Consider the following 25,287-nt stretch of genomic DNA (forward strand, 5'->3'; position numbering starts at 1 on the left):
TTAATAGTCATTAACAGTGGCGCCTTTCTCAAGACTTATATACTTGATCATCCAACCAACGCCGGCAAAGTTTTGCGTTTTCTTGTATCGCACCTGCACGACGTTATTATTGCTAATGTAGTTCGCTGGTTTCTCGTTTCCACAATGCTGACGAACGACCTTTTCTTTGTCCGCCCCTGTCCTGCTAGCGTCAGTCAACTCCTCCTCCGTATCCAATATCTGCAAGTAATCCGTTCCGCAGGACGATTTGCTGCCCAAGTCAAACACTTCAAAACGCAGCGCGACCACGAGATTGGTGGGAACTCTCACCGTCCACAGGCACTCCATGCGCGTCCGATTGTTGTTCGGGTAAAGGGGGCTGGTGAAAATGCCCCCGTAGCTGAACAGCTCACCACCGCAGCCACGTCCCTGGTCGGTGGCAACGTAGGTCGCATCGAGCGACAGTGACACGAACTCTCGGTCGATGGCGGGTATGACCAACCGCAGCACATTGGTGCTCGTGAAGATTGGATTTGGTGTGACAAAGTTGCAGTACTCGCCGACCAGCCGATCCTCGCCCGAACCATCGTACGCTTTGATCGCGTGAATGGCGCAGTCCACGTTGTACAGGAAAAAGATGTTGAAGTACAGTGCGATCGTGTAGTTTTGCGGCACTTCGATGGAGACGGTGCACGCTTCGTCCTTGGAAACTTCGGACTGCTGCAGGCGTCCCTGCAAGGCGGTGTAGTTTTGTAAACACCGGCTGCTCTGGTGGACGCGCAGTACGACACCCCGGCTCTCGATGGTGGAGTCACTTTCGAACTTGACGTACACTCGGTTCGTAATGGACACGTATGTACCCGGCAGTTTACCAGTGCCACAGTAAATGTGGTTTCCATTGGGATAACGGCTTCCCTGTGGGGTTCAAAGAAAATGATTTAAAATGTTATTTGTTTAAATAACATCAATTGCTGAACAGAAGCTAAAGTGCGCTCTTTTTATGAACTATTCGATTAATACTCCACATTGATACGGTACATAAACCACTGAAAATCAGCCCATGAGCGCCGGAGCTCACCACCTCGACGACGTGGGTTCGAATCCCAACCAAGACCGGACCCTCCCCTGTACGAGAGCACTGACTATCCACGTACAACAGGGAAACAAGTCTCGTAAGCCCTTAACGGGCAGGCATGACCAAGAGGTCGTTACGCCAAGATGAAGAAAAAGAAGAAGAAACCACTGAAAAGTTTTTAAACTGATTGTATTAACATTAAACACTGGAAAATGCTCATAATTGATTCAAACTACAAAAGCTTTGCGGAGTGTGTCGATGAAGAATTTTGGACAGTAAACAGCACTTTACATTTTTTTAATGGTGTGAGAATTTCTATTGACATTTTTACATTATCTCATTATTAAACTATTTTATATTTTGTCCATGGTTTCAAAATGAGACGGGCTTGAACGGAACAAAAACAAAACGTCGCTTACTCTGATCGGTCGCTCTTACCTGATAGAAACTTGTTTTAATGGCGGAGCGTCCGTTGAAGATTACCGTACTACCGAGACCCTCGTATATGATAGATTTCATCTGTAAAGTAACGATAATTGCGTTGATATAAGCTCTCCCTGTTCGTTATGAATGTGTACTTACTGATGCGTCCTGAATGGACAAGGAATCCATACATTGCTTTTTCTGATCGTCGTAGGGTTGTAGATCCATCTGCATGAACTGTATTTCGATTTGCTTTCCTGCTGCGACCTCTAGCTCCCACAGACACTTGGTGTTCGGTGGGTATCGCTTTTGTTCCCCGTAGTTCGGCGTGTTGAGCGTCACGATCGCTCCGCCGGTGAGGTTGTGTTTCATCGCACCACAGAGGGATGGCACGATGGAGATATTTGCATCGAACAGCGTACCCTGGAGCATCGAGTCGGTCTTGTATCGTAAGTGCAGTGCCGATCCAAAGGTGGTTTGCGTTGCAACCGGATCATTACCGCAGAATCGTCCAATCAGCTGCGAGAACACACTAGCGCCGTCGCGCAGTTCGACGAAATTGTCCGAGCAGTCAGAAACATTCCGTTCTGTTCCAACGTGGAACTGGGAGAAGCTAACCTGCAGCGTGTAGCCGCTCGGTGCCTCATAGATGACCTCGCAGTCCATAATGCGCGCATTATCATTGCCTACCAGAGTCAATTTGGCCGACGGTGAGCGCTCGTCCAGTTTGTACTGCTTGTCGCAGGCGGGTGTGTAGAGAATCAAGGCGGACATCATGGCCACGGTGGAGGTGAACGATTCTGTCTTGAACACTACCAATCCGTGCGAACCGGTGATCGCGATCGGTGGGGCCTGCGCCGTCAGATTGCCACACAGCAGAGCCAAGCGGTGGTCCGAGGTCGGTTCCAGCCCACGGTACACCTCCACCTGGTCGAAGTAGCATGACTCGGTGTGCTCTATATCGAGCGTCTCGAACCGTACCGTCACCTTCTGGCCGGCAGGAATTTTAATGTACCAACGGCAAGTGATGGCCGGCCGATACGACCCATCCGGTGGCATGTGCTCCGGGCTGCGGATAACGCTCGTGTTGGTTATGTTGCCACCGCACGAGTCTAGCCGGTACTCAAACTTGAAGCCACGAGCTTGTATGTAGCGATCGGTTTTGAAAACGATCGCGGCCCGATCTTGCACCCGGAACCGCCCGGGCGGACTTTTCAAACAGTACGTCGCCATCTTGTCCCAGGTGAGCGGTTCTGCGAACTCCAACTTCCGGTAGACGGTCACGTTGTCGTACGCACACACTGAGGAAATCAGTGTGTCCTCGAGCTCAAAGTCGAGGAAGTTAAACACGATTCCACCATCGCTGCTGTTCGCGAGGAACGTGTAGTTACACGTCTGCATGTTGTTGTATTTGTCTGGGTAGTTAGGGCTGACCATAACTTTCGTTTCCTGGCTGGCGTAGAATATTCCTGCGGGTGATAGTAAGGATAATGGTCTGGTACAGTGCTAATGTTTCTTTACGTCATCTAAATTTAATTGAACTAGCTTATTTGCCCGGTAACACGGGCTCCATTGTACATTTTGTTTTTGTGAAACCTACCTAGGGAAAATTTGTAATTTCAGTTGGGATACTTTTCTAACCATGAAAATCGGTACTATCCAACTTCATCGTAGGAAGCTTTGAAACTATTCTTGCTAAAAAAATGTCGATCAACTATTTCCTTCCGTTTCCGAGTCCAACGAAGTGAGCTCTGGATTGCGTTCTGGTTGATTTGTGCATCTTGGTGGATTTTTTGTGTTGTTTGTGCTGTGGTTTATATGAATTTGTGTTTTGTTCGAGTTTTAAAACCCTTGTAGAACCGCGTATCCCGATATTCGAGAAGCCAATGTAAATTAAATTTACCATTACTGCTGTGCGTGATGTGTTTTGTTTTACTTTTTTGTGTTAAACGGTTATATGAAGAAATTTGTGAGTTACCCCTAGTCAAATTTTCATTTTCATTTTGTCACTGAATTGTAGGCCTTGTCATTTGAATGTATTTCATAAGGCTCTGGTGCCACGTGAACATTTGAAATTGCTTCAAAAATCAATTTTAACATGAAAAGTATTTTAGTAATTCGAGTATCCTTAAGGGTACGGGAAACGAAGCGTAATCGTTCATATATCTCTTTCCAGTATATATTCGTATATCTCTTTCCAGTTCCAGTTCCAGGTCACTGTGAACTGTGTTTTTGGTGTTTGTAGTGTCTCAGGAAATTGGTCGCATATTACGTAAAGTCTACGGAAAATCAAGTGACCTACAGAACAGTTTCTGTGATTTATGTCAACAAAGTGTTATTTGAAAATGAGTTTCATTATCCAAGTATCCTTTTATTTCACTCAAGCAATTACCATGGCGTTCAAGGTCGCCATCGCTATAAATTAACGTGTCAGGTTCCGCAAAATTGATTTTGGATTGTTTGGGTCATTTTGTAAGTGTTTGTTTTTGGAGGCGAGTGCGTTTGGTTTTTTGTGCAATCGGATCAGGAATTTGTCCTTAAGGAACTTAACTGTAGTGCGTTTATGTTAAGGGTTTTGTGATTGTGAACCGTATGATTCGAATGTGAACCGATTTCGTTCGTACATTTTCAGTATGGGAAAATACACAGCAAAAGCGATTCGATCGAGCTGAGCAGATTGCCCGTGCATATTGAACACGGATTTGATGCACATTTTAAGATCTTGCAGCACCATCACGCGCAACTCTCGGAAAGGAATGTGATGTGATGAAAAGTGTTTTGCGTTACATCGAAAAATATTCTCAGCGCAATCCTCAAAGAACGAATTCATAATTGTGGACAAAGTGAAAATATTAATCATCCGTGGCAAGTTAGAGACTTCAAAGCGAGAACAAAGCGCATCAAGATAGACCATTAAGACGCTTATTCCATTCTTCTGTTGCGGAAATGTTGGTTAGGATTTTTTTCCTAATCCAGCAGCAGGCTACCGAATGCATAGCATGTAAACTAAGACTGTACATCCTTGTGCCTTGCAACCGTACATTACTAAATTTTATAATTTAAAGAAGAAGAATAAGATAGATAGAAGATTTGTCATGTTTTGTAGTTTACGGGATTTGATGCCGTAATTTCTACATTCTTATGGAATTGAGATTCACCAGTCTAATTGTTGGGTTATAGTCTGTTGATTGGGTCTATGGAAATTACAGTACACAGAGGTCTACCAGAGATATTCCAACTCGAGAACTTTGATTTTTCCGTAAAGTGTTCAACGTGTAAAATAAAGTGATTTCAAGTTCTTTCTGAAAAAATAAGAAAAATAAATAAAGTGATTCAACGATTTCATAAAAAAAATAAAAAAAATAAAACAACTTTTTGTTATATCATCACCACGAGTGAACAAGTTGGATGTTGGAGACGCTTCCCGTCCGCCGAATTCAGCTGATATAGATTTTAATCCGGACAGGAAAGTACAAACGCTGAAGGGAAAGATATAAGGCAAAATGGTTTCCCTTCACAGCACACATTGTAAGCCGTAAGTGGCGTTCTTCAAAAGAAAAACTTATAAAGAATACGATACAGTATTTTGGTCAGACATGGTCTTATCACATAATGCATCACATTATTACTTTTGCAATTTAAACAAACCCGAAACACTTGATCCATTCTAATAATGTTGAAGCCCAAACGGAGTTGGACCAGTTGATCGTGTAGGCCACGAATGAGCTGTAAAACTGCCGTTAAGCTGCCTAACAGGATATAGTGGACATAATGGATTTGCGCTTTATAGAACAGGCCGGGTATGTTCGTACACTTACCTCCACAGTTCGATTCCCAGTTAATGGTGAATCCATCCGACTCGATGGAGTCATCGGTGTGGAAAACGACTTTCATATCGGTATCGGTGGAGTTGAAAGTGGGTGGAGTTTCCTTGCCACACACTCGCCCTAGACTGACCCATTCATCACCGCGCCGATCAAACAACTCCACGTAGTCTTTCGTGCAGTTGGTACTCTTCTCCAGATTAAACCGTTCGACGAAGCTGACACCGATATGTTGACCGGGGTTGGCTCGCAGTAACCACACGCACTCTTGGTTCGGTCGATACTTACCCTTCTCCAACGGTGCCCTGAACCGGTTCGAGCCCTGATGGAGCGTACCGCCACAACCGAACGTTTTGCTGCTGAGTCTCAGCTCGAAGTCGCCCGATTTGCTGTACGTTGTCGTATGGTACTCGACGAAGAGTAGATGTTTCTGGGTGGCGATGGTCCACCCAGGCTTCGGCAGGTTTTCCTTGCAGAACCGACCGAGCATTGGACTGAGGGGTGTGGGTCCGTTGTATACGGTTAGATATTCTGTTTCGCATGTAAACTGTGGATCGAACCGCGTGAAGTTGATCTCGATCAGTGTTTGATCCGGATAGCTTATGGACCACGCGCAGTGCAATGCCTTATCGCCGAAAGTTCCTTGCGGACGGGAAATGTTACCGATCGTGGCAAATCCGCCACCACACTGGTTGACCCGATAGTCCATCTTGAACGACTGCGGGAAAATGCTGTTTCGAACGAGCGCAATGGATGTATCATGAAACGGTGACAACACCATCTGCTGAGTGGTGTTTTGGCAGAATCGCTTCAATACCAACGAACCGGTAAAAGCAGCCATCGCTCTATGTGAAATCTCGATGCACATCCTATTGTACGGACCGGCTATCACCTCGCGGAAGTTCATCACCAGTGTACCGAGGTTTGGCTTTAGGGGATCGTTTGACAAAGAACCCTGCGTTCGTCTGTAGGTGCATACGGCCGTACTCACGTTGGTAGGACTCTCAATGCTTCCCTCCGATCCGTTCAGGTCGCCATCGCAAAGTGTTGACTGGTCACTGGAAAAGCGCAAGCGGAATCCTCGTTTCCCACTGGCAGGCCGGGCGAGATATTGTACCAGCATAACATTATCGCTTGAGTAGATTGGACCGACATCGTTGGGCGTTGTAGCGGACGTGATCACTTTGATGCGCGCATTATAGTTTAATCCATCGTAGAACGACAAGCGAGGGTACCAGAACGCCACTTCCGAGCCCTGGATGTCGAGATCCAGCAACTCGATCTTAACACGCCTTCCCAATGGGACGGTGATACGCCATTCGCAGTACGTAGACGTCTGTAAATCTTGCCCGTATCCTGGACTAGTGATCTCACCGGATTCGGCATTGAACGCGTGACTACAGCGGCTATAGTTGAGGGCGTAGTTAAGCCGGAAGCCGCGCCAAACTGCGTTCGCCTTGAACGTAGTGAAGACGATCTTCACGCTCGGCAGGAGACTTACGATCGGCTGGGTTGGTATGGTTGCGCCACAGAATGTACCAACTTCGACCGCGGTAGCGTTCGGTCCCGGAAAGAGTGTGTAGATCTTCACATTATCGTTGGCCGAACAGTTCACACTGGTCGGCAGGTGTAGATCGGCAAAGGTGAAACTAAGCGTTCCATGCAAACCTTCCTGTATGTAGTACTCACATACGGTCGCAGAAGGATAGCCACCAGGCTGGGGATAGTTCTTGGAAGAGATCGTTCCACGTGGTCCACGCACTGCTCCGCCACATTTTACTAGGCTTACCTGCAGCTTGAACCGTGCATGTGTTTCTGCGCGATTGTTAAAATACTTCACAGAAAGGGCATTTGTTTTGGTAACAATCCGTTTCGAGATGTCGCTTGTGCACGAGTTCACCAGTTCCGGTGCGGCCTCCGTGAGCCCTTCTCGCAGTGAAATGTACTCATCTTTGCAGTTAGGTAATCTTGCAAAGAAATCCATATCAACAAACTGGGCCTGCAGCAACTCTCCGGCTGGTGCTAGGAAGGACCAAAAGCATTCACTGTGCGGTGCCGGTACATCCGGATAGTTCGGCGATAATACCGTTGTCGAATTGTACTGCGAACGCAACACCATGCTACCGCCGCATTCGATGCTCACCTCGCGATAGAGCAAGCGGAATTTGTTCGGGCCAGCCATTCTATTGGGGATGTACCTCACGAATGCTTTATTGCTACTCGTTTGAATGCTGCTCGGTATCTCTACGCCACTGTACCGACCGAGCAGAGGCGAGTACTGATCTATACCGTTCCGGATTACTACGAAACCCTCGCGGATCAATGTAGACGTCCCGAGGGCGCTGATGTTAAGATGTTCGAAGCTAAACTCTATCGTGCGTCCCGCCCGTACACTGATGTTCCAGAAACATTCATTCGTCGAAATCCATGGATGTGGTATGTCACGTGGTGGAAGAGCTGTCACGTTGGGCTGCGTAATAACTCCATTCGGATCCGTTAGTAACCCTCCACAACGGAGTGAAACAGTTCCAATAAATCCGGTACGATTCATGTAGTAATCCGACCGGAACTCTACCTTTAAGTAGGGCATTCCGTCGTACTTTCGCTTCATGCGTAAACCGTAAGTGCAGATGCGCCCGAACGACTTCCAGGTGAGCAGATCCGTAGAACTAAACACCTCAACGTAGTCCGCCAAACAGTCACTCGTTTCGTCCAGGTCGATAAAGCTAAAATCTAGATACGGATGGTACGTTGGAATAGCCGACTGCAGGATCCAGCTACAGTTCAGACCCGTTTGGTAGCCGTTGGGGTAGCCTGGAGATGAGAGGTTGTACACTTGGTCGGTACCGTTCAGTACGATGGTCGTGTGGCCACCACAGAAGTTCTCGTCGGATTCGGAGGAAGATTCTTCCGTTTCACTGGCCTTCTGTTGCCAGCTGAGTGAGAACGTGGAGGAATCCGTTACGTCCGAATGGTCGAGCAAGATGTACACCACGTTAGTTGTTGAAACTATCGGGTCCGGTTTTGTGAAGCCACAGGCTGTGAGAAGTGGGACGGCCGTATCGTCGTAACCGTCGTAGATCTGCAAGCAGGGACAAAATATTATACCGTGTCTAAGGAGCTTTCAAAAAGCATATGTCCTACTATCAGGGTGCCTTCACACATAAACTGATCTATCGCCTGTCGGTCGATAGCAAAGTTGTTGAACTTTATCGCTATCACCGAACCGATATCCACGGTTATCCGCCAGCCTATATTTTCCATCTGAGTGTAGCCCTTCGGGTACATTGGCGATGTTACTGTGCCACTGGAACCGGAGATTTCACTTAAAGTATCTGGCGGACATATAAGAATATGATTTAATGAAGATAACAGCATAAGTTTAATACGCTCTCCATAAGGTTGCATAAATCACAAGGGAACCCAATAGCATACGACATACCATAGGAATACTCCGCTAGGAATCCTTTTGCCACACCGACACCATTTGAACGGAATTTGATCCAGAAACTGCTCGCCTCTGTCAGGTTCTTTGGAATTTGATTTCCACAAAAATCACCCAACAGTGGGCCACCACCGTTTCCTTCCCGAATCTCAAGATAATCTTCATTGCAGTTGTCCGATGATTGGATGTCCATCTCCTTAATAAACAGCGACATCTTGTTACCCGGGGAAGCCGAAAGCTCCCAGATGCACTCGACATTTAGTGGATATGTGTCCGGGTAGTTTGGTGAGGCAAACTCACCCGCCAGAGCTGTGAGACGTCCACCGCAAGCTGTGATGAAAGATACCAAAAGAGGGTAAGCCTTGAATTCCTTCAATCTCCAATCAAATGCGTACCATTTTCGAGCGTAGTGTACGTCATATCTATGAACAGATTGTCAATCTTTTGCAGATACAGATCTTCGGAGCTTATTAGCACCGTTAGGGCATTGCCACGACTAACGATTGCCGGTGGGATTTTGTGTCCGCAACCCTCGAACCGCATCGGACCGTCGGTGGTCTCGCCCTCGTAGACCGTAACAGTCGCATAGCACTCTCCCTCCTCGGACTGCATATCGAAAATGTTCAGATGTACGATCGTCAATGTAATGCGCTGAGTTTCCACCGGAGCCACCAGCACCCAGGTACAGTTGTCGGAAGACATCTTGTGTGCCTTATTGAGCGTGATGCTACCAGGCGTGGTCACCATAATACGTGATCCGCAGCTCTGTGAATTGAAGTTTTTGGAGAAGTAATGTAACATTTTCGACACATCACTTTCTCTGTGGGTATTTTACCGTCTGATAACTAGCTTGGAATCCTTTCGCCTCGTACATCTCGTCCGATTGGAACGTTACCAGCAGTTCGTTCCCGGTGGTCGAAACGGTGGTAATGTTGGACTCACTGCCACACACCGTCAGCAGAAGCTTGTCGATCGCACGTACATTACCATCGTACACCTTGAGTGAGTCACCGGAACAGTTGTCCGATTTATGGATTGCCCAATCTTTCAAGGCGAACTGAAGTGTGTGCGATGGATCAGTTCTGACGATCCACGAGCAGGAAGCGTTGCTTGGGTAGTTGCTTGGGTAATTGGGCGAAGAAATGTAACCCTCGTGGTTGATGATCCGTCCCCCACATTCTGGAAAACGTTCAAAGTTAATTAATTGCCTCGAACCGAACAAGATGGCCTCGCAATGTGTGACACTCACTCTGGTTGGAAGTTGTGTATCGTGCCCGGAACCCTTTATGCGTGAAGCTAGAATCGCTGTAGAACCTCAGAAAGAGCTGATTACTGCTACTGACAATGTTAACTGGTTCCTTCTGCTCGTGACAGAGTGTCACTAGCGGATTGGTGAAGTTGGCATCGCTTGCCACTCGCAGACCATCGAAGCGACAATCTTCGCCCGTTTCCATGTGAAAGTCTTCCACGATCAGATTGATCACCGTTTCCGGCTCGGTCGTGATGGTCCAGTGGCATTCCGTTTCCTTCGGGTACGGGTTTGGATAGTTCGGTGAACTCAAGACACCGGACGGTTTCGTCAGATCGCCACCACACCCATTGATGGACCATTCCGCCCGAAAGCCCATCTGTTCGCCGCTCGAATCCGTGTGGAAGATCAGATCAAGCGTGCGGCCCAAACTTACCATCGGCTTCGGCTTGACAGCACAATAGCGACGAGTGATCGGTAAATCGCCAGTGCCCATCTCCTGCAACTCAAGATAATCGAATGGACAGCGCTGGGATGAATTTTGCGCAGTCTGCGACTGTCCGATCGATTCGAAGTCAAAGTGTGAAAATTCCAGATTGATACGATTTCCCGGCGGCACCGTGATCGTCCACCGACAGTCCATCGAGGAAGAATACTCGTTCGGGAAGTTTGGTGACTCGATGAACCCACCGTAACCGGTGATATTACGTTTACAGATTATATTGTACTTGAGCTGGAAGCCACGTCGATGATTTGTGTCGTCTGTCCGCATACGGATATAGGCGTGGTTCGACTCGGTGTTCAACACGATCGGATCCGTATCGGAACTGCAGAAGCGTCCGAGCTTCTTACCGCTCACATCGAACCCATCGTAAATATCCAGATAGTCGTACTGACAGTTCTTGTGGCTTTCCATGTCCAAATCGGTGAACACGATATGTATGGCTGAACCAAGGCTGGTCGAGATGCGCCAAACGCACAAGGAATTGTGCCCGTACGGCTGCGGATAATTGGGAGAAATAATGGAGCCCCGCGGGGACGTCAGCACACCACCGCACCCGGTCGTCGCCGAATCCCATTCGATCTGGAACCCAGGATAGTTCCGTGAACCATCCGAGTAGAACCGCAGGTACAGCTGGTGACTAAACGAGATGGTCCCGTTGAAGTTGTCTTCGCCGCAGAAGTTTCCGATCAGCGGGGCAGTCGACGATCCACCGTTCCTAATTGTAAGGCCATCGAAACGGCAGGTTTTGTGTTTTTCCATCGTGAAATTTCGTACCAACAGCATGATCTGTTGGCCCATGGGAACGGTAATGATCCACTCGCACACCTTATTCGAGAGATAGTTCTTGGGCCAGCCGGGAGACCGGATAATGCCACTGGTTGCGAAATAGTTTCCACCACATGCTGAAATAAAGCGCATACGTCTGATGAGTTTGACTAGAACTACAATTACGAAAACGCTTTGAACAATGATGTGGTTCAATAATGCCTATACACTAAAAAATGCAATAGAATCGCTGTGTAATATAGAATTGTGACAACGAGATGATGTGGTTTTATACAATCTAGGTTCAAGTTGAACTGTTAATATCAATGCAATGAATATCGCTTACAAGTTATTCTCGCTCGTTCTTTTAATTTTACCCGTACACTGAAGATATAGTAGGAAACTATCAGAGGTGATTCCGAAAAGGGAGATGAACCATTTAAAGCTGAATACGATAGCAAAGCCAGGGTAAAACTGTATCAAGCCATGAGTTTATTTGGAGTCTTGGCTAAATTAAGATTGATCAAGGCCTACTTCACTTGTCAGGATATGGTGCATGAAAAACTCCATGTTCCTTTGCTAGCACCCAGGGCATGCGCCGAAGGGGTGACTCTCCTATGTTGCAGGCGCGGTTTTAGATGGAGCTTCGTCAGACCAAGACCGCTCAGCGGTTGCATCGCCAATTAAGTAAGTAATTAAGCATATCTAGTTCAATTTGGTGCAGAAAATCTCAAATGATCAGAGCATGGTCATGATAGAATTGACCAAGTTAATGCTCGAAATTGAATCAAAGTAAACAAAGTAAACCAATTCAAAAACTTACTCTTTTCAACGTCTATAAACGTAAACGCCAGACTGAAGCCATCCCTCGATGAAGATGAATCTGTTACGAATCGTATCGTAAGCATATTGCCAGAACTGGTGATCGTCGGTGGCTTGTCTGAGCCACAGTACCTCCCTACCACACTGTGTGCCATCGAAGAATTATCGAAGACCTGCACGTAGTCGTACATGCAGTTTGCACTCGGCTCCAGCTCGAAACTGTTCCACGTCAGCTGGACGGCGTGCCCCGCTGGTGCGACAATAATCCACTCGCAGCGAGAATCGTGTTGATACTTGCCCGTTTCGGCGATGGTTGGCGAACGTATGATGATGTCCTCCTTCGTCAGGACACCACCACAGCTCACGTTGAAGAAAGTAAAGTTTCCCTTAAAACCACGTCCTCCAACGGATCCATCCGAGACAAAGCGTACCAGCATGATGTTCTTGGACGAAATCGTGCGTGGTGGGGCCTTGCTGCTGCAGTACCGTCCGAGCAGCGTCACGTTCGACGGTATCAACCCATCGTACAGTTCCACATAGTCCAGCTCGCAACTCGGGTAGCTGTTCCTCTCGATTTCGAAGTCAAGGAAGTCAAAAGCGATCGCCTGACCAAGTGGGGCATGGATAATGTAGTCACACAACTGATCAGCGGAATACATCTGGGGATACGAGGGAGACTTAATTTCCATGCCCGGTTCGGTAAACGTGCCACCGCATTTAATCTTATAGGTCACGCTGAAGCCTGGATGTGGCGCTGACCAATCGGTGTGGAACTTCAGCAGTAGCGTGTTCCCGGTCGAGGTGTACTGTGGCGGTATGCGATCACCGCAGAACTTTCCCAGCGAAGGAGCAGCCGTGTTGCTACCATCGTATATTTCCAGGTAATCGAACTTGCAACCTTCGCTCTGCTCCAGAACGAACTTGTTAAACCGGATATCCACTCGACTTTCCGTCGGTAGTTTTATCAGATACTCGCAATTCAGATTGTTCGGGTATACGTTGTCCGTTTGCGAGAGCGGTGATGTAATAGTTCCCTCGCGTGCCGTGTAGATGCCACCACACCCGGGTACACCCTCCACAACCGAGTAACTAATCTGGAAGCCAGCATCATTTCCATTCTCATCACTGTGGAAATACACTGTGGCCTTATTGCTCGGTGTGACCAGCGGTTCCGGGTGTGTTGTGTTACAGTACTTTGCCAGTAGTGTACCCTCGTCCTCGACCCCGTCCGTAATCTGCACGAAGTCGTAGTTGCAATTTTCATGCGACTCGATTTTCATGGTGAAGAAGGTGAACTGTAATCGACGACCTTGCGGTGCCTCTAGGTACCACTTACAGTCTCGGTTCGGTGGATAGTTCCCGGGTGTTCCAGGTGACGTGATTATACCATGGCTAACGGCATTCACCGTGCCACCACATACCGGATCGATGCTTTCCCACTTCAGCTCGAAGCCCTCGTGTGCCGTGGAGTTATCGGAACGGAACCAAAGGTACAGCATATTGTGGGTGGATAGAAAGTTTCCACCGTGTGGAAGCGAGTTTCCGCAGAACCTCCCAATGATCTGAGCTGCCGATGTGCGACCGTCGTGAATCTGAACGAGCAAATCAGGCAGTTCAATTACTCAATTACATTAACCTGAGCTACTGAAATCCTTACCTGCAACCAGTCGTACTTGCACTCTCCATTACTGACCGCGTTCTCGAGGTTAAACTTCGTAAATGTCACATTCAGCACCTGCGTGTCGTTTGTCTTGATAAGCCAGGCACAACGCGCATTGTGATTGTATGTTCCGTTCAACTCGGGATAACGTAGCGTTCCAGACAGCTGATACCGAATACCCCCACAGGTACGTACATTCGTTTGACAGCGAGGTCCCGTGTAACCGTTCTGGCATCGACACATGGCGCGATTCAAGAAGGGAGTGCAAGTACCTCCGTTCATGCACGGGTTCGGTTCGCAGGGAGACTGGGTGCTTATACAGTTGGGAGGATTCGTACCAGGCGGACAGGTGCAGCTGTAGTTTTGTGCATCAATTTTTAAGCATGTTCCACCGTTCTGAAAGGAAGTAGTAAGAAAATCTGGTAAAAGCATATTTCGGAAGAGTGACGTCCCAAAGTAAATACTTGAAAGCAACTTGAACTCCCTCTATGATCTAGTAACCTGAATAGGTAAACTGGTTAGTTTGCTTTGATTCGAACAAATATGAAAAATAGGTTGAGAACAGATCACTAAACACAAAGGATTAGAACACATTAACCTTTAAATAACATCCAACTTGATAACCTTAGTCAAATGCGCCTTTAATAACGTCTCGGCCGGCAGGCAACTCGACGTCATTTACACTAACTTCAAAGAAGCCTTCGACTCGCTCCCGCACGACCTTCTGATGGCTATGCTAGAGCGGCTTGGCATCCGTGTTCCTTCCCTCTCCTGGATCAAATCCTTTCTGATCGATCGCGTCTACCGTGTGAAGGTGGTAGATAGCTTTACCGAATCCTTCGTGGGCGTCTCCGGATTCCTCAGGGAAGTGTTCTTGGTACCCTTCTGTTCTCTCTTTTCATTAACGAATGTATTTTCATTAACGAGTATCCTTCCTAGTGAAGGACAGCTGCTCTACGTCGATGATGTTAAGATCTTCCTGCCTATCTCCTCATTTGCCAATTCCCGTCCCCTTGTTAATCTGTCGTCTGTTCTTTGTAATCAGTGGTCTGTTTCTGAACGTGAAATAAACGAGGATTATATGCTTGATGCTGGAAACGCCTGATGTGCTTGATGCTACCTGGATCGTTAAAAATGGTAGGGCTTGTGTTCTCGTTGGTTTGTCCATCGGTGACATCATCGGTGACAGCATGTCACGTCATCCATTCCGCAACAGCGAGTTGTGGGAGTTGTGGCGAGTTCTGCCATGTATCGAGAAATGTGGGAAGCTATAAGAAAACATCATGCACAAGCCACGCTATCCTTCATAATCCACGTACTGAGAAATCTGATTCGTCTTCAACTGTCTGAAAATGGTAACATGGCAGAATATCTCGCCGAAATTACGCAATTGTCCACGGCGCGTATGAGGGATGCTCTGAAATACTATTGGCTGGTAGCCATTATTTTGTCCAGCCTCCATACGGCGCTTTGATCACCGCTCTAGAAAGCCGACCAGAAGAGGACTTGAAGCTGCAGTTCGTGAAAGGAAAGCTTATGGATGAGTGGCGGAAGCGAGTTAAGAGAGATGAGCATGGAAATGGAGAGTATTATTTTAATGTGCTGGCAAGAACAAAGCAACCAGTGAAGAAGAAAAAGCTTATTGCAGTAAAAAAGAACACATTCGGCGCGACTGTTGGAAGCTAGAACAGGATCGACTATCGAAAAAGACGGAGGACTAAATTAAGATCAGATCGTTTAGAAGGCGCATTTGGTGGTTGAAAATGCTGAAGTAGAAGCGTGTTTGGCGGCTAGATCTGAACAAGAAAATTGGTCTGCGTCGTGGATCTTCGATTCAGGAGCAACATCTCATATAACTAGCAACGTATTGCTACTAAAAGAAATACGTACGAACACCACAAATGTAACCTTGGCTAATCGAAGGGAAACATCTATAGCAGGGTTTGGACCTACTAAGTTTCGTGCCAGAAATGGGAATGAAAAGGACATCCTTGTGAGGCTGAAACATGTGTATCATGTGCCGTCACTGACAGGAAGTCTGCTGTCTGTAAGCAAGCTGTGTGATGAGGACTGCACTGTAACTTTTTACAAAAATGGCTGCGATGTGAAGAAAGACGGAAAAGTGTTGAAGGGGCAACACAACTGAAACTTTTATCAACTCATTACCGGTATACAGCGTACGGTGTTAGCAACGGCCGGGTATAATGGAAACTGGATTCACGTGTGGTATCGTTGCCTGGGTCACAGACACCATAATGCTGTGAAAACCATCATGCAGAAGAAACCCGGAATTGGATTAGACATATGCGAATGTTCTGTTGACTCGGCATGCGGTGCTTGCTTTGAAGGAAAAATGACAAGAACATCATTCCCGAAATCTGCAAAATCAAAGTCTAGCGCGGTAAAGTGGCTTGATCCATTCAGACGTATGTGGACCATTGATTGTCTAGACACCAAGTGCAAAGCGCAATTACATGACCATGGTTGACGATTTCAGTCGTTGCTGTGTGCTATATTTGTTAACACAAAAGTCAGAATCTACCGAAAAGATAGAAGAGTATGTTCAAATGATGTTCAGCTCAACAAATCGCCGAATGCATTAAGAGTTTTTTTTAACAAGAATGGAATTATTTTACAACAGACAGCTCCATAACAAAATGGTATTGCCGAGAAGAAGAATCGTTTGTTTAGCGAAATGATCCGATGGCAGTTGTCTGAATCAGGGCTGTCCAAGAAATATTACTGCATTTATGGAAGAATATTACTGCAGAATATTCTTCCAATCTTGTAAATAGTGAAACTGGTTTAATATATATATCCTTCAGATTGACTGGTTGCTCAAAGACTAACTGATATGTTCAGAGATGTGCTTCTTTTATAGACAGCTTTCTAGATTGCTTTGATATCACCCCCTCTCAATCCGACATTCCTATTTTTTCCACCAAACATTTGAATTGCTTCAACACTTAATTTTCCTTTTTCTATTAAATCTCTAATGAAGTGGTGTTTCACATCTATATGCTTAGTTCGTTTGTTTTCTAGATTTTTGGCCATACTTATACAGCCATGATTATCTTCAAAAATCCGAATTGGTCCAGTAACGATATGAAGATCCTCCAAAACACCACTTATCCATATGGCTTCTGCTGCTGCTGCACTGAGAGCAACGTATTCAGCTTCACTTGAAGACAACGATACAGTAGATTGTTTCTTGCTACTCCACACAGTATTTCCATATACTTTGAAAACTAATCCACTTACTGACTTTCGATCCTGAGTATCCGATGCCCAATCTGCATCAGCATAGCCTACAAGCGTTTCTTCATTATTATTCTTGTGAAACTCTAGGCCAAGAGATTTAGTTCCGTTCAAATATCGTACAACTCGATTTAGAACGTTCCAATGTGCCGTGGATGCATCTTGCTGAAACCTTCCGAGATAGCCAACTGGATAACACAAGTCTGGCCTATCGCATAGCATTACATACATTAAACTTCCAAGTAATTCTCGATAAGGTTCACCAGCAGCAGATCCACCACGTTCCAATTGAAGATCCTTTTCCATTGGTGTTTTTGTCGGATTGCATTCCTTCATTTTAAAGCAATTTATAAGTTTTTCAATGTTCGCTTCTTGTGACAACTTCAAAATTCCTTTGTCACGATTATATTCAATATGCATTCCAAGAAAATGTTTCAGTTCTCCACAGTCTTTCATTTCAAAAACTGTTGCCAATTTTCTTTTAATTTCTGTCAGAGACAGAGTTAAGGTTTCTTCCAGCTATTAAAAGATCGTCCACGTACAAGATGATGTATACTTCATCTCCTGACGTACATATAGACAATAGTCTCTCTTTGATCTGATAAAACCAAGCTTCTCGATCTGGCAAGTAAATTTCTGGTTCCAACATCGTGGGGATTGCTTTAACCTGTAAAGCGACTTTTCTAACTTGCATACCATTCCTTGAGGAGCCTTGATTCCTTCTGGGATATTTATGTAGATATTCTCTTTCAAATCCCCATTAAGAAATGCTGTGTTCACATCCATTTGATGAAAGAAGAAACTTTCGTGAACACCTACTGCAAGCACGATCCTGATCGTAGCCAACTTAGCTACTGGAGCGTATGTTTCTTCATAGTCCAAACCGGGTCTTTGTTCGAATCTTTTGGCCACAATTCGCGCCTTGTATCGCACTGCTCGACCTATTTCATCTTCTTTGATTCGAAAAACCCATTTTGTTTTTAATGGCTTTGCATTGGCAGGACACGGTATTAACTTCCAAACTTTGTTTTTCTCCATTGATTTCAACTCATCTTGTATAGCAGCCAACCACTTGTCAGAATCTTCACAATTCAAAGCCTCCTTGTAAGTTTCTGGAACATTCATTATAGATGAGTCTCTGGCAGTATATACCTTAAAATCTGAGAAGTGGCCAGGTACTTGGCGCTTCCTGTCACTGCGCCTTAGCAGGTTACCGTCTTCTAATTCCGTCTCATGTTCTTCCGATAAACAACTTTCTTCGCCACCGTCCAAATTTACATTTACCACTTCTTCATTCGGTATTGGTTCAACAACTGCAACGACTTCCCCTTCTTGCTTCGCTGTTTCTGGGTTTGATTCCGTCAAACATTCCGCAAGCAAATCTTGTGTATTGATAAACACTTTTCGTTCTTGCTTGTCGAAACTATGAACTGCCTTGTTTTTGTTCGTGTCTGTACTGTACGGAAAACAGGATTCGTCGAACCTTACATCTCGAGCGATGACCACTTTTCTTTTTCGACGATTTCAAAGGCGGTATCCATTAGGAGCGTAACCAATCATTATAACTTCCTCACTCTTGTCGTCCAATTTTTTTCGCAATTGAGTAGGAATCCACGCATACGCCTTACATCCAAAAACCCGTAGTTTTTACAAGTTTGGTTTTTCTCCAAACCAACATTCCGCCGGCGTTTTTTCTTCCGGTATTGCTTCCGTTGGACTGCGGTTCATTAAATACACCGCTGTTGAATCTGCTTCATACCACATCGATTTCGGCACCAAAGCATCTATCAACATAGTTCTTACTTTTTCCATCAATGTACGGTTAAAACGCTCAGCCACTCCATTCTGCTGAGGTGTGTATGCAACTGTAGACTCAACTTGTATACCTTTTTGCCTATAAAATTTTCGTTGCGCAATCGAGCCATATTCACGACCATGATCCACAGTAAGCTTTGATATTTTTGATCCAAATTGTGCGGTAACAAATGCTTCATACTCCTTGAACTTTTCAAATACTTCCGATTTGTTCTTTAATGAATAGATCATCGCGAAGTGTGTTTTGTCATCAATGAACGACACATAGTACCTAGTCCCATCCCATGCTGGTGGATTGATAGGTCCGAACACATCTGAATGAATTCGTACCAGAATTCGATTTGCTCTCAGTCGTGTTCCATGGAAAGTTTCGCGGCACTGCTTACCCTTTGCACAAGCGTCGCAAAATTTCCCTTCCGTTGCCAAATTCTTGCGCATAATTTTATTCATTTCATCTTGGCTTAAATGCCCTAGACGACGATGCCATATGTTATTTTCTAGTTTGTTACACATGTTGGCAGTATGTCTGTCCACTCCGAGTGCGAGTTCATACATGTTCCCTTTCACTGGCGCTGTAGCGATAATTTCATTATTCATTTTTATCACAGCTTGCTTCTTTCGGAACAAAACTTCTGCTCCTCCATCCGTTAACTTTTTTACGGATATCAGATTGTCGCGAAGGTCTTTTACATATAAAACATCACAAAAGTTCAATGGTACACCTTTGTTGCTAATGCCGTTAATTTCGCCAATTTAATGTGCTATTATATCAAAGATACTGGCGACGACAATTTTTTCACCAAATCGAAAAATATCTTTCGATTTACTAAATGGTCACTCGCTCCGGAGTCCATTTTGAATTTGATGAAATTATTCCCGTTCGTCTTAATAGGCAAATCTTTTGCTAGCATCAAGCTGCAACCTTTATACTGAGTAGCAACATTACTTTCTCTCTTTCGGCAGTTCTTCTTCATGTGTCCTACCTGACCACAAAGGTGACATTTTCCGTTAAATTTTCCAGCACGTTTGCTTCTAAACGATTTGTTCCCGGCAAACGCCATAGGTTTAACCTCATCCATACCGTTCTGACGATCCAAACGTTTATTTTCTGCGGCTAGCAGGCGTTGCTTCACAATTTCCAAGTTTAAATCCTCTTCTTTAATGTTTTCAAGGGCGAGAGGATCATATGAGTCGGGCAGACTCAAAAAGAGCTGGGACACCAGATCACTTTCTTCCATGTTCCCACCACTCATTTTCAGTTGCCTTACCAAGTCGTCAAAGGCCAACAAATGATACCTCATTGACGATTTCTCTTTCATCCTCAGACGCCCAAGTTGTTTCCGCAAGAGCGTCTGACTAGCCACAGATTTTTTAGCGAAGGTTTCCCTTAATCTTGCCCACATATCCTTGGCGGTTCTCTGGTCCTGGACCACTTCTAGGACTTCATCTGCTAGGAATCCGACGATATAATTTTATGATCTGCGATCCGCTTCCGTGAACAATTTTGCACTAGCCGCCTCTGATGGCACATCTTCGTTGAGCGTTTGCAACACACCAGCCGCATCCAAGAACATCTTTACACGGAAACTCCGAACCCAGGACCACCGGAATATTGTGGAATCCGGTGCGCAGCGTCTTTCGGCCCATAACCTCTTGTAAATAGTGAAACTGGTTTATTATATATATATCCTTCAGATTGACTAGTTGCTCAAAGACTAACTGATATGTTCAGAGGTGTGCTTCTATTATAGACAGCTTTCTAGATTGCTTTGATATCATCCAACATCAGCTGACAGTGTTACACCACATTTAATTTGGGGGGGGGGGGGGGGGGGGGGGGGGGGCATGAAGCCCGTGTATTGTTTTATTCGTGTATTTGGATCAGTAGCCTATGTCTACGTTCCTAGTGAAAAACGTCTGAAACTTGTTTTCAAGGAAAAGAAGCTTTTCTTTGTCGGCTACAAAAAAGATCGGAAAGCATATAGATTTCTGGATCCAGCTAAAAATCGAGTGACAATCAGTAGAGATGCACGAATTCTACAACTGATTGCTGGAGCTGAATTGACTAAGTTCCAATGTAACTGCCCCTAAAGAAATCGTTTTTTCGTATAAACACTGTAGGGATCCAATCACAATGCATGGCTTGCGGGAAGGCGAAGCGTAACATTCGGATTTCTCCGGTGAATACGACTCAGGCTCAGCAGGCGAAAATATCAGTGGGTCTTCGCTTGTGACGTTCGTCGTTCGGAAAGATCAAGGGTGTGCTGCCTAAACGGTTACTAGAAGAGATCACGTACATAAAAGCTGATATGGAGGAGCTGACATCTTTATCATGCCACTAGGAACATTAAGAAATTTATGAAGCTGTCTGGTTTCTTAGGTTGGACCAAGGTGAATTGTTGAAGCGGTTGTAATTGAGGAGTGTTGAATTATCTATTCCAGCTTCAACAATCTAGTAATCCGAAACAATCTAGTAGAATTTGATTGAGTTATACGTACACAGAAGATGCAGCAAGGAATATAGTTAGTCTGTCGTATAACGTCTGTAGTCTGTACCCTGTAGTCTGTGGTATGTTTCTGAACGTGGAATAAACGAGGATTGAAATAAGCAAAGTATATAACTAACACCGCATTGCCCCGGTAAATGTTGTGTGGTGTCGTTCGGCAGTCCGCTCAACCTTGTTCTTGCGGACTACACGGTCTGTGGATTCCCTCTATCCCGTGTGTCCGTGGTCAAGGACCTCGGCGTGGACAACGCCCTAACCTTCGACGCACATCTTTACGCGATCGTCGACAAGGCGAACAAATCGCTCGGGTTTATAACGCGAATTGCGACCGAGATCCGCAACCCTCTTTGACTTAAGTCGCTCTATTGTTGTTGGGTTCGCTCTGTCTCGACTACGCCCGTGTCGTGTGGTCTCCCCCTGGGGTTACCGCTATGAACAGGCTCGAGGACATTCAACGGAGGTTTACGCGAATTGCCGTCCGTCGGTTTCTTGGGAACAACTCTTCTCCTCTTCCTCCCTGTTCCTCTCGGTGTCATCTCCTGGGGTTGAAGGAGATTTGCGTGGGGCACAGAAACGCACAGGCACTCTTTATCGCGGGCGTTCTTCTCAATCAGTTGGACGCCCCTTTCCTCATCCCCTCCATTCTTTTCTACATCCCGTAGCGCCCGCTATGCGTCCGTTGGCTATCCCCCGTCGTCTCACCCGATATGGCCGAAACGACTTGTTCCTCATCGCATTGTCCGTCTTCAACGATGCCTGCAGTCTGTTTGACTTCAACCTCTCTCTCTCCCTCAATTCCGTTCTCTTCACCTCTCCTCTCATGCTTAATTCCTTTCGATTCGGCTACGTGATCCCTCTACCCCCTACACATTTTTGTAACTTAATTTTAAGCTTTATACGTTATAAAGCCGTCGGGGCAAATAACAGTAAGGATAATAAATAAATAAACAAATAAATAAATTACCCTGCACGGTCCGCTTGCACAAGGATTCAGCGAAGCTCGATAACACCCGGAAGGACCAAATCCGGACCCAATGTATCCGGGCATGCATATGCAGTTTGGTACCGCACTACCATAATCCACGCAGCGCGCCATTGGATGACAGAGACCAGGAGTACAGCGGGTACCCTGAGCGAGACACGTCCTTCCATCACCAGTGTATCCAGGAGGGCAACTTCCACATTGGTACGAACCCTAAGACGGGATATAAACTGCGGTAACTGATTGGTCACTTCTAAAACACCGTACTGCCATACCCTGGTATTGATGCAAGCCACGGAAGGGGACGTACTGCAGCCTCCGTTGTTCGTTTCGCACTCGTTGATGTCGACACAGTAGAACCCATTGCCAGTGTAGCCAGCGGGACAAGCGCCACACACAAACGAACCGGGGAGATTGATGCAGCTGACCTCCGGGTCCTTTGAGCAGTGCGGTCGCGACTCACTGCACTCGTCCACATCGACAGTGCAGGCCGGCGATAGACCGTTCGTTTTCCATCCCTGATCGCAGATGCACCGGTACCCATCCTTCGCCTGCACGCACGTTCCGTGCCCGCACAGATCCGATCCTGCCGTGCTGCAATCCTGTGCGCGGGTCGTGCAGTGGATTCCCCGGTATCCGTCCGGGCACATACACGTGTAGCCGCCGTGCGTATTCTTACAGGTGGCACCATTCTGACAGCCCAGATCCGTACCCGCGAAGTGGGCACACTCGTTCACGTCCGCCGTGCACGTTGGGCCATCCCAGCTGCTCGGGCACAGGCAAAAGAACGAATCGTACGTGCTTATGCAGGTGCCCCCGTTCTGACACGGTCCACTACTACACCGATTAGTCTGCAGGGTCGTCATCAGTGTTGCCAGCTTTGTCTCCACACTTCTTACTCGCCGCGCCAATGCACCGATCCGTGGTGTCTGTGAGGCGGACCGGTTCGAGGAACTGTAGGGAAAGCAAAAAGGGCCTCAATCTATAACGGGCCGATTTCTACTGCCGATTTATTTATCCCTAGAGGGTCACTTACTCTTTTTCGAGGGCTTCTACACGCTTAATCAGTCCGAAAGGACCACTCACGTACGTCGCTAGCAATTGTATCTGGTCAGCCACGTTGCCACCGGGCAGGAACGGCTGACTGTCACCGGGTCGTCCGTCGATCATCTTCGACAGAGTCTGCATCATGTGGTCGACGCAGATACCGCCAATGTTTAGGTGGCCGCTGCCCTTCAAGTGGAAGGTAATATTTTTGTCCTGGGCCGATTCGAACGTGATGTGGCCGTTGGTCGCAAGGATTTTAGCCCTATAAGGATTCAATGTCGGTAGATGAATCGTTTACATACCTTAAAACCCTGCTTTCCGATAAACTCCCCCTACATGTGCTGGCGACAAATAATACTTAAGGGCCGTTAGACATACAAAGATAACGATATACGCCCATCAATTTGTTTGTTCATCTCATCTAGCCTTTATTTTTCAAATATAGGGTGGAGAAAACTCCCGCTAATCTCACATACTACATACTGAATGTATGCAAATGTTATGAGTATAAATAAATTACTTTTATTTTCTAATAATGTTTCCCAGGTTTCTTAGCTAAAATAACTAGCTATAGTAGATATACTGATCTAATTATAATGTTTTTTCCAATTCTTAAATACTGTACTGATGCAGTTAATGTATGGAGATAATATGGATTCGAAGGAATACAAACGTAGACATAAATACACTATCCAATGAGATCCATTTTTGGCAGCGACTATTTGCATATCTTGGGGGTGGAATTGTAACACTTATCATTTCCAGAATACGCCCACATTTGTGAAGCGCTTTGCATTCACCGCTTTTAACCCGTTCACAGTTTTGCCCGAGGTTGGCTTGGGCAGTTTTTGTCGCCTGTTTTGTTTTTATTTTCATTGTGCAACGTTGATTCTAAGTGCACTTGCTTCAAAAACACGTCATTACATGTTTGTACATTTTAACTCATTTATGCGATACTAATCGATGAAATTGAACAAAATTTAACACAGTATCGATCTAAATCACAAAAAATCTTAAAAAAACACACTGAGACTGTAAGGGGTTAATTTAGCTTTCGTCCACAGGCTGCCAGGTAGTGTTATTTGGTTTATTGCACGATTTTCTTCCTAACCCGTCGCACACTTTCCCCAAAAATCAACAACATAAAAATCACATCTTGACTGGCCAAACTAGCATAGCAACACTTACTGGTCTTCGAATCCACAAAAAGCATTATCAAACAGTCCCACCAGGGCCAAAAGTGCCCAGTACAGTTTGGGCCGCATTTTCAACTTCATGCACTAGATTTTTTTTGTTTCCAATACACTGTCACATTTCCACTTCACTTCAACAACTTAGAGGAGAGCTTTTCTAAGCACACTTGGGATCACTGGAGGCACGAACTGAACTTCCGACTGGCAGGATGGGCCTTTTTATACCAATAGCCCGGGTGTGGATTATCACTTCTAAGGTTCGCCCCCTGTAAATAATACCGCACCTGATAAACAGATGGCTCTGGTTAGTGATGGGAGTTCCCCATCCTATCTTTTGTGTGATAAACTGTTGTGAATGAAAGTAGACTATGAATGAAAATGAAGCATGAAACATAATACAGAGTTTTGTGAAAATGGTAAGCTGTTGATAAAACAATGAGCATGCAGTTGATCATCAAAATTCGCGAAAGACAAGTATGTAGATCTCAGGATCGCTGATAGTGCGCGAATGCCGAGAACCGACAGGAATGATGATGAATATGTGTGTTTTTAACAGATGAGTATATTCTGTTGTAAGGAATATACAATTAAGTTATAGATTTTAAAAGCTCGTCAGTTTATGTAATAGAAATTACAGGCAGCGAACGCATATGAATTATTTTATTTAACTATAGTTTAATCTACCTTTCGATTCATCCAGCCAAATGTCGAGGTGCCAATGAATATTGACGATCGTTT

General features: G+C 45.7%; 1 protein-coding gene across 1 annotated transcript; it reads right to left on the minus strand.

Annotated features, from left to right (window-relative positions):
• LOC131294041 (cubilin homolog) lies at nucleotides 1-24,621 on the minus strand. The gene is made up of 15 exons (XM_058322087.1): nucleotides 24,545-24,621; nucleotides 23,346-23,618; nucleotides 22,585-23,263; nucleotides 22,292-22,522; nucleotides 13,745-14,143; nucleotides 12,089-13,679; nucleotides 9,996-11,402; nucleotides 9,582-9,925; nucleotides 9,142-9,511; nucleotides 8,744-9,076; nucleotides 8,446-8,636; nucleotides 5,296-8,383; nucleotides 1,637-2,946; nucleotides 1,493-1,573; nucleotides 1-894 (listed from the first exon to the last, which is right to left on the minus strand). The coding sequence occupies exons 1-15, from the start codon at nucleotides 24,619-24,621 to the stop codon at nucleotides 1-3; spliced, it is 11,268 nt and encodes a 3,755-aa protein (XP_058178070.1).
• Nucleotides 24,622-25,287: the final 666 nt, after the last annotated feature.

The sequence above is a fragment of the Anopheles ziemanni genome, chromosome 2 (assembly GCF_943734765.1).
Source record: "Anopheles ziemanni chromosome 2, idAnoZiCoDA_A2_x.2, whole genome shotgun sequence".
Taxonomy (NCBI): Eukaryota; Metazoa; Arthropoda; class Insecta; order Diptera; family Culicidae; genus Anopheles; species Anopheles ziemanni.